General features: G+C 41.7%; 1 protein-coding gene across 2 annotated transcripts in view; it reads right to left on the bottom strand.

The window, feature by feature from the left end:
- The window catches only part of dgke (diacylglycerol kinase, epsilon), a 19,923-nt gene extending 12,196 nt beyond the window's left edge, over positions 1–7,727 (bottom strand). For both annotated transcript variants that reach the window (XR_004659223.1, XM_034891244.1), the window contains exons 1-9: positions 7,002–7,727; positions 6,339–6,498; positions 6,120–6,239; positions 5,454–5,597; positions 4,552–4,709; positions 3,746–3,794; positions 3,102–3,215; positions 2,867–2,938; positions 1,640–1,767 (exon numbers count right to left, since the gene is read on the bottom strand). Coding sequence is in view for 1 of the 2 variants with exons in the window: in XM_034891244.1 (XP_034747135.1) it covers positions 1,640–1,767; positions 2,867–2,938; positions 3,102–3,215; positions 3,746–3,794; positions 4,552–4,709; positions 5,454–5,597; positions 6,120–6,239; positions 6,339–6,498; positions 7,002–7,453 (1,397 nt within the window). In the remaining variant the exon portion in view is untranslated. The remainder of the gene's footprint in view (positions 1–1,639; positions 1,768–2,866; positions 2,939–3,101; positions 3,216–3,745; positions 3,795–4,551; positions 4,710–5,453; positions 5,598–6,119; positions 6,240–6,338; positions 6,499–7,001) is intronic.
- Positions 7,728–10,054: the final 2,327 nt, after the last annotated feature.

The following is a 10,054-nucleotide window of genomic DNA, read 5'->3' as shown; positions in this document are numbered from 1 at the left end:
GTTGCAAAAATCGAGACGGGAAGTTACGAGACTGTGGACAAGAATTGCAGCAGTGTGGGGGGTAAGGGAGGGGCGGAGACGATTGATGTTACGTAGGTGGAAGTAGGCAGACCGGGTAATGTTATTGACATTGGGTTGAAAGGATAATGTGCTGTCAAGGATGACACCCAGACTCTTAACCTTGGGGGAGGGTGAGACGGAGCAGTTGTCAATTGTGAGAGAAAAACTGTCTGTTTTGGAAAGAGTGGCTTTGGTGCCAATGAGGAGAACCTCGGTTTTATTACTGTTTAATTTGAGGAAGTTTTGGGTGAGCCAGATTTTTATTTCAGAGATGCAATCCGTAAGGGAGGTGGGCGGGAGAGTGGACGAGGGTATGGTGGAGAGGTAGAGCTGGGTGTCATCGGCGTAACAGTGGAAGTGAATGTTAAATTTGCGGAAGATATTGCCGAGGGGAAGCAGGTAAATGATGAAGAGTAGGGGCCCCAAAAGTAGAGTAGAGGAGTAGGACCAGATCCGGAGAAGAGGACATTGTCAACTCAGCTGAAATGCAAACTAAAGGGTGCACTGTCAGCAGAAATTGTTTTCTCTATAAAAAAATCATCGATTGGAAGAATATGTAAAGATAGGTGATGGTGGTGGTTTTTGGAGCACATGAAACTCTTTCTACATCTGACTCCTGTGGATTTCACTAAGACTTTTGGGACTTTATGAAAATTTAATATGATCAGGGCTGAACAATATGAGGAAATTGTGCGATAAGGTTGTTGCGATTAGAGGCCAGATACAGGATTTTGAAGGCCGATACTGATACAAATATTTGGTTATTTAAAAATCCAATACCCCGATATATTTTTAAAAAAATCCAGAAACGCATTACAAAACAAACATATTTCCCTAACATTAGTCATTATTGAGTTTTCCCTAAAATAATATAATAATTTGTTTTATTATTTTTATCCTCACAAGAGCACAGAGGAACATCAAAATATATTAAAATTCTGATAAATAAAATTGATCAAAATACAAACTTAAGATATGAAACTTAAAGTCAAAATTATTGCCAATGTTGTTTTATTTAACTAATTTAATATAAAAAAAGAATGACAGTTACATGTTTAACTGTAATTTTCTACTGATGTTTTCTTTCAACTAACACAAAAAAGTGTCTATTGGGATATGTCGGAGCCTTTGGCAATGTGTATATTGCGCCAGTTCATATTGCGATTAAAAAACGATATATTGTGCAGCCCTAAACAAGATACAGCAAAAGGTGTTTCATAGAGGAAAAGTTGTTGATCCGTGCCCTAAAACCTGGCCCTTGGCGTAGGACTCCTTCCCAAACAGAGCGATACATAAACAGATATTTAGTTCTACCTTCCTGCCACAAAACAAATTTCTCGGTAAATTAATAAAAAACTGAAAGGAAATTACATTACATGTTTTATTGAGAATATTTGAACTGAACACAAAAGGCATGAAAACAAAAAAGAATGATAGTTACTGTACGTTTTAAAGTGCAGTTATCTACTGATACTCTCCTTCGTGTAGCTCAAAAAATCTATTATGTGTTTGTTGCGCCAGGTGACATTGTGATGACGATTAAAGAAACAACACAGTGTTCAGCCTTAGCAGGTCTTACCGTGTGGGGGGGCAGGGTTCATCCCCCATTCCCTCCCAGAGTCTGCAGCCTCCGCCCCAGTAGCCAATGTTGCTAACTATAATGCCCTCCAGACTGGGCAGTGCCACCCTCTCTCCATCCAACTCCAACTGCAGAAGACACAGATACACACACACACACACACAGACACACACAACATGACTCAAAAGGTTAAAATGGTTTCCAGTGTCTTGCTTGGGGTCCACTTTTGCACACCCATTGGGGGTTTCGGCATTGTGCTCCCTGTTCCAGTTTAGCATGCTGCTTGGCTTATCCGGGGAGCATCATAAGGGGGCGGAGCCATCCTCGCCAAGCTTAACTCTGCTGTTGTCCTCGGGGCAATTTTGACCCATTTTCAACAAGTTTTTAGATAAGAAACGTGGTTTTCTATAACCAAACTGTCAAAAGAATGACCTGGATGGTTCCCTACAACTCTCATAACAAGTGAAATATATGACCGGTTTACTACTTTCATTACATTTGGTTAGATTCAATTTCGTAGTATTGGAAAAAAAAATGATTAAACGTAAAAAAAAAAATTGAAGACTCCAAGAACTGCGGAAACATTTAAAAAAAATTATTGGAAAAAGTGACAAAAAAACTTGGAAAAAAGTGACAAAATGTTAAGAAAGCAAAAAAAGACGACCTAATATTTTTAATGTAGGCCCAGGAAATCTAAAGTTGCATTATCGATGGAAGACAACACAAAGGTTAACTGTATTTCCATGTGTTGCAATAAATCTACAAAAGGAGTGTTCTTGACTGAACAGAAACATGAAACTGTGGTTTTATGGGAAGTGGCCGATGTAGTTCAGTGAGAGCTGAGCTAATTGCCCCTCCCCTGCTTCCAGTCTTTATGTACACTCCCCTAGATACATTCTCTGGATATTCCCATTCAACATACAACATTATGGAGATGGGATGAACAAATTACACACAGAGATGTTGAGGGTTAATTGGTGAATGTCCATTCCAGAAAAGTTGTCGTTAGCACGCCAATCAGACAAGAAGAAAGTCAAATGTTTAGAGACAGCTTGGTAAGAGGCAGAGAGCCTCCTGATGAATAATTTAGGCCATAAGTCGGATTTTTAGCAAGTCATGTTCCAAATAGCGAAAACATGGGCTGTCTCTGTTGGATTCTCTCGATGACGTACACAGGTGAAGAAAGAATCAACATGACGCTTCATCACATGCACACAGCTACTGTACCTCAATCCTCTTATCCAGATCCTTACATTCCTGCACTAAACAATCTTTGGTGCCATACAGGAAATATACAGTCTGGGGAAAGGAACAAACAAAGAAGTAAGCATTAATATAAGGCGCATTATTTATCTGATGCTTCTGACAATGAGGAATCAGGCCTTTTCAGAGGCAATGCCTCTGTATCAATATGCTATTTCTAATTCAGTCAACGTCTTCACATTAATGATGTATATCTGACCTTGTTGATGATGCGGCTGGAGAAGAAGGAGGGGGTTTTCTCCCGGTGAGCGTGGAAGTTGAGCGCCATCAGAGCATCAGGCCCAACAGAGAAGTAGTTGTTCATGGACAGAACCTGAGGAGGATGTGCAGGATATAAATATATGTATGCCTTATGTACAGCTGAGTGTCAGCAGGCCTGTAGTCTATACCCACAAAGTTCCACTTCCGGGATTGCTCCGTTGCCACTGGATATTCTGTGGGATGTCACTCTTTTAGGGCCGGATGTCCGTTACCTTCCGCTTTCTTTGTGTTGGCATTCTAAACTCTGTTGGCCTTCTGAGGACTATGGTTACCTGCCCCTCAGATCTCTGCAGGGTAAATCCAGACAGCTAGCTAGACCATCTGTCCAATCTGAGTTTTCTGATGCACGACTAAAACTACCATTCAACGTACACGTTCCACCAAAACAAGTTCCTTCTGGAGGCTATTTTGCAGGCTCTGTCAGGCGCTTAGCATATCCCGGGATGCTGTGTGGACTAGTCAGACCCTCCTCCGCAGCGCTGTGGAGGAAGGTCTAGCAACACAAGAGTATAGGGCCTGAATGACAACACATTGGTAGGTAAAGAGAAGACCGAAGAACTGAAAACAAGAGGTCAAACTCACCTTTGGTTTCCGAAAGTAGAGGCCTTTTGAAGCCACCTGCACCTTCCATCTGAAAATGAGAAAGCAAGAAATAAGCACGAACAACAGAGACCAACAGGGCGAGAGTTACTATTTTAGAACTATAGACGGACACGAAAACAATTCTGGTTGAGAAATACTCAACCCTTCATTTACTAAGTATGTATTTTTGCCTCAAAAAAGGTAGTCAAATTGAAATATACTGGGTCTAAAATGACTTTCCAATAGTCCGTAAAAATCTTGATTTCCCAGGAAGAAATGGAGAGTTTCCAAAATCAGATAAAGAACAGACAAAAGTTCCTTCAAGTCTAGGACTTTTAGAGACTTTTAATGCCAGCAACATCATCACAAACACACAGGGCTTTGTAAGACTTATAAAACACTGGATTAGCTGATGAATGGTACTAGTAGTACAGCTGCAACTAATTCTAATGCTGTCGATTCAATCTGTCAATTGTCATCTTGTCAATTGTCATTTTCTCAATTAGTTGCTTGATGCATAAAATATCATAATTTGGGGGGAAAGGTGTCAGTCTTTTTTAAAGCCCAAGATTAAGTTTAATGTTTTGTTTTGTCCACAACTCGGAAACAATAAGTTTATAGTGGAGTGAAGAAAACAGAAAATATTAACATTTAAAATGCTGGAAAACGATTTCTTTAACTTCTTTTTACATGAAAGAAAATAAAAAGACTCTGCAATTATTGAAGTAGTTGTCAACTAATATAGTTGACAACTAATCGATTAACTGAATCATCTTTGCAGCTCAGTCATCATAACAAAGACCCACCTGTCCATTTTGACCACCTCTGCATCAAGGATGTTGCGGAGAACCTGTTCCACAGGGATCTCCCCAGCGTACCCAGCACCCCAGCCTAAAGTGTTGGACAGGTCATTTCCTGTCCCCAGAGGCAGGATGGTCACCCTTGGCATAAACTGGTCCTGGCCCTGACACAGGAGAGTATGAGAGCAGCAGGTGTGTTATTCACTCGGCACAGAGAAGACGTGGGTACACACAGGTGGATATAAAAGTACCACATTAAAGCATTTGAAATGAATTGCACTAGAGCCCAACCGATATATATCGGAGGGTCGATATTATCGGCTGATATTAGGAATTTCCCGATATATAGATATCGGCATTGGCATTTATAAAGGCTTTTTTTTTTTTTTAACATTCATTCATATTAATATTAAATATTTCAGAATATTAAATATTCTGAATATGATTCTGAATATTTAAAAATAAAAACGGGTTATCTACCATGTCATGAGCGTTTGAGTTGCATAGTTTGTCAACCAGAGGACGCTCTACAACGTCCCTGTTGGCAACACTGATTATTTTTGTTGTTGATGTGTTTTTGTTCTAAGGATCTTAAGTTTGTATTTTTATACATTTTATTTATCAGAACTTTAATATATTTTGATCTTCCTATGTTCTGTTTTGACAACAAAACAACTTATTATCACTTTATTTTAGTGAGAACTCACAAATAACTACAACTAACTAATGTTAAGGAAATCTGTTTATGTTTTCTAACGCGTTTCTAGATTAAACATGTATCAGCCGATATATCGGCGTATCAGATTTTTAAATAATCAAATATTCGTATCGGTATCGGCCTTAAAAATCTTTTATTGTAGGGCTCTAATCAAAACCATTGACATTGCTCAGAGACAGTCCCGTCTGACCTTCAGCTTCATAGTATCGATGGCATCCAGCACCCAGCCCACTGTGCCATCGCCCCCACACACCAGCACCCGGACACTGCCGGGGGGCAACAGGGTGCACAGCTGGAGGGCTTTGGACGGAGTCAGTTCCGACAGGTCAAACACCTGAAGGGGAGGAAGGAGATACGACAGGTTTAAGTCATGTTTTGTGCAGAAATTGAAAAGGTCCCATATTGTAAAGTGAGAATTCCATCGATTTTTGGGTTATAAAGCAGATTGAGGTGCTATATAAATACTGTGAAAGTATCAATTTGCCGTCAGGACTTCTGTACGGTTATGATATCACATATGATATTACATATAGGTAATAAGTGCCGCTACAGTGTTGTTACAGTTATTTACCCGGCTGCAATGACGTTGCAGAGACTCAGAGAGCACAGATGTGGAGGAGCCAAAACACTAAGCAATCAGAGCAGAGGACAGGAGGCTTTTTCAGAGGGGGGGGGGGGGGTCTTAAAGAGACAGGCGCCAAAACTGAGTCATCATTTAAGCATGTAAACATGTTCTAGTAGAAACCTTTTCATCTGGACTCATCCCCAGGCTTTTATAAAAAAAATAAAAAAAGGATGGCAACTAAAAGGGAGTGTTTAAGGATGATTTAGACTGTGTGAGAAGCTCCAGCCTAACCTGCACAGGATTCAGAACGGTGCGAAACTCTCCCAGCAGAGCCTTCCCCATGTTGTTACCGCTGCGCGTGTTAGCCAAGACTAACACTGGAGTCCAGCCACTGCCACAGGAAGATGCCAGCTATACACACACACACACACACACACACACACACACAGTTAAAAAAAATTTAAAATAACTCTAGGACACCACAGTATGAGCACACTGTATGTGCAGCACCTTGCTGTACTCCTCTGGTTGCCTGCGGCGGAGCTTGTTGACACGGTACAGGTAGTGAGGAGGGATGATGAGGTTGTGGAACTCGCCCAGCTCACATTGGTCTGCGTCCGTCAGGCTGTCCATGCAGTCATCGTGCACTGTGGTCTGACACCACACACACCTGAAGGTAAAGGGACACAAACAGTTAGGAAAGGCAAGGAACTTCACACAAAAGGAAGCAAAACCCTGAATCTTCACTAGCTGCAAGTGTGCTGGTCTCTCTCTGACCTCTGGAGCTGGCATTAGGATTAACCGAGTCATTTATCTGAAAATGTGAGATTATGCCAGCTCATGCCCTAGCAATGCCAGAGAGCAGCAGCAGTCCATTAGAGGAATTTAAAGCCAGATTAAAATGACGTGTTTTGCACCCCATTATGGTAGGACAACCTTATAGTGTGTAAGTAATCATCTATTCGACAGACTATCTCTCACACACACACCCACACAAACCCTTAAGTGGCAGAGCTTCAGCTGGGTCCCACACTGCTGTTTGCACACTGCACAGTAGCTGGCGAGGGGCACATTTCCGCCTTTTAGTGTGTCTCTTAGATCTATCATCTATTCGACAGACTATCAGACCCCCCCTCCAACACACACACATACACACACAAAAACACACACAACCTGAAGTCGCAGAGCTTCGGCTGGGTCCCACACTGCTGTTTGCACACAGCACAGTAGCTGGCAAGGGGGACATTTCCGCGGACCCAGCGATGCTCCATGGCTCCGTCGGGGCTACAGGGGGCCATGATCTCCTTGCACTGCAGGCTGCGGTCGGCCCGGCGCAGGCACTGCTCGTCGGCGCACACGCCGCAGCAGTCGCAGAAAGCCCCTTGGAGGATGTGCTGGTTACACACGCAGCAGTAGGTGGGCTTGTTGAACAGGTCGGTGTAGTGCCAGCCATGCTTGCTTTTGCGAAAGAAATCCTTCATGTGTGTTTTCCGCTTGGAGCGCTGGGCGCTACACCACAGTGTGATGATGACCGGGACGACGACGGCCAGAGAGGTCCAGAACAGCAGCGTCCACTCCTCCCGGGAGCCGCAGTCGTCGTGCACCTCTTCCCCCTCCATGTACATCGCTGCCGGACGGTGGCGACGGGTGACGCTAATAAGCGGAAATGAGTGAAGAGCAGAGCTATGTAAACAACAATGGGTGTGGACGGGACGCACGCGACATTTCCCCCGCGACACGCATGTTCAAAGACACCAACAGCCCGCTGACACTTCTGCCAACACGTTCAGTCGAAACATTCAGATGTAGAACGAGCTTGAAACAAGAAGACTGCGAAGTGACGTCGAGCCAATGAGCTACCTCGCTACCTTAGCTTTACCAAAGACTATTTAAATGCCAAGATGATTCACTTCGCCAACAGTAAACTTTCCACGTACCGTCCCGGGCGGCCGGGACTAGTGGAAGGCGGAGTGCACCGTGTGCAAAGCTAGTAGGCTACATATGTTGCAGTGATAAAGGTGCTGGAGATCTAAAAGCTCACATGGACACCAGAAAATCCTTACTTATTTTATTTATTACATGACTTATTATTATTATTTTCTTACCATTGAGGCATAATAAAGCATGTTCATTAATTTCTGTCTGAATTTGTGTCTCGAGGCCGGGTGTCCTCTTTTTTTGGAAATCAAAATATGGACACCCTAATGTTAGGCTACTTTATTAAATGTACTTAGTTACTTCCACCAGTGGCCAAGTGCACTTAGCTTCTCAAAAGGTATTCAGGACTTGACCAGCCGCCGCTAATGACAAATGCTTTGCAAATAAGCCTTCAAGTGTTAAATAATTACATCAAGCACAGACACAATACAGAAACTACTGTTTAGCAATTGTAATAGAACAAAGTGAAGGCCTAAAATGTTAAAGTCGCTCTATTCTTTCCACTTAACTTCAAATAACTGTCTGTTAGAAAAAGAATCTGGACCGACTTTGTCTGGTAATATATTTAAGCGAACACGGAAACTAACGCAAGTCACATCTCACCTTTTCTATCATCTCTGATTCTGAGACGCACACTACCGCTACACAACGCGCATGCGCTGTGCGCTACATTCTGAGCATGGCGTATCAGATAATGAGGGAACAAAAGCTTTCTTTGCCCCAGGAATTAATCAACGTAATATTGTCTTTAGGGTGCGCACGCTAATGGAGACACAAGGGGGGGGGGGGGCATAAACGTATATGGAAACAATGACGCACTGTGACGACTTCCCTGAGACGACACTCGCAGTGCTCCAAATCCATCATAATCATAAGAATACATAAATACATAAAACATAAACAACATTGTAGGGGAATACTTAGGCAGGCAAGGTATGAAACACAGTCACAAGAACATTTTTTTTTAATAAGATAAAACCTTATAACGAGCCTTGAAATGTCCGGAAATGTGGTAACAACAAGGGAATGGTGCAACGAAAATAATAGTACCACAAACAATAAGAACCATGATGTTGAATGGGATAAACAAAGCGCATTGATACTATAGGCTACATGAGATGTACGCTAGGTCAACTGATTTACCCTGTTGCCTCCAGGTCCCATGTATCCTGGTGCAACGGTAGGTAGATAGATAGATAGATAGATAGATAGATAGATAGATAGATAGATAGATAGATAGATAGATAGATAGATAGATAGATAGATAGATAGATAGATAGATAGATAGATAGATAGATAGATAGATAGATAGATAGATAGATAGATAGATAGATAGATAGATAGATAGATAGGCCTACATAGATAGATAGATAGATAGATAGATAGATAGATAGATAGATAGATAGATAGATAGATAGATAGATACATAGATAGATACATAGATAGATAGATAGATGTCACATTTGATATAGCATATAGTGTATCGTTGAGAGTCTAAACCTATGATCCTTCATTTGTAAATAGGAGGTAGGCTATAGTCTAATCCACCCTGAAACACGATGTAAGGGATCATCTCGAGCCAGAGTCATTATTGCAAATTAGAAACCCAGGAGGGGTCTTGAATCAGCCTGAACAAGTTCAATTCGCAATAATGACCCGCCCACGCGACATTATAATGACATTATAGCGACATTATAGCGACTTGTTGAATTCTTGATTTTGATTTGCCATGGCATTCTTCGGTCTGTGTCTGTATAACAGGCCGTTGCTAAGTATAACAGGCCGTTGCTAAGAATAACAGGCCGTTGCCATGGACGGAGTTCCAATCCTCATTTCTGAATCGATAAAAGCGACCATTTCACACAGTCATCACTGAAATGGTTACAACAGCCTCAAAAGCGTCTCCTTCCACATGGCTGTGTTTCTATCGCCATCTAGTGGGCAGCCACTAGATGGCGATGAAAGTAGGCTAATCAATGCAGAAAACCCCTCACACTTCATTAAAAAATAAAAAGTAGGCCTACAATATTTAGTAAAAAAGTACAATATTTCTCTTTTTTAGTTTTTTTTAAATTGTTTTTTATGGTGACCTTTCCTATCTCTGCATTTAACTGTTGATTTATTTGTTTTTATTTTCTATATATTACCTTTCGTTGAATTCTTTTAGTGAACCCATGATAAATTATATATATTATATCATCACTAATGATCTGTTTTAAATAACTCCACCGTAACATGAGCAGTTACGGGACAGTTTGCGGGTGACGTGCAAAAGGAGGTGGAGGAGG

This window comes from Etheostoma cragini, chromosome 2 (genome assembly GCF_013103735.1).
Source record: "Etheostoma cragini isolate CJK2018 chromosome 2, CSU_Ecrag_1.0, whole genome shotgun sequence".
Classification (NCBI taxonomy): domain Eukaryota; kingdom Metazoa; phylum Chordata; class Actinopteri; order Perciformes; family Percidae; genus Etheostoma; species Etheostoma cragini.
This window is presented reverse-complemented; position numbering and strand designations above follow the sequence as displayed.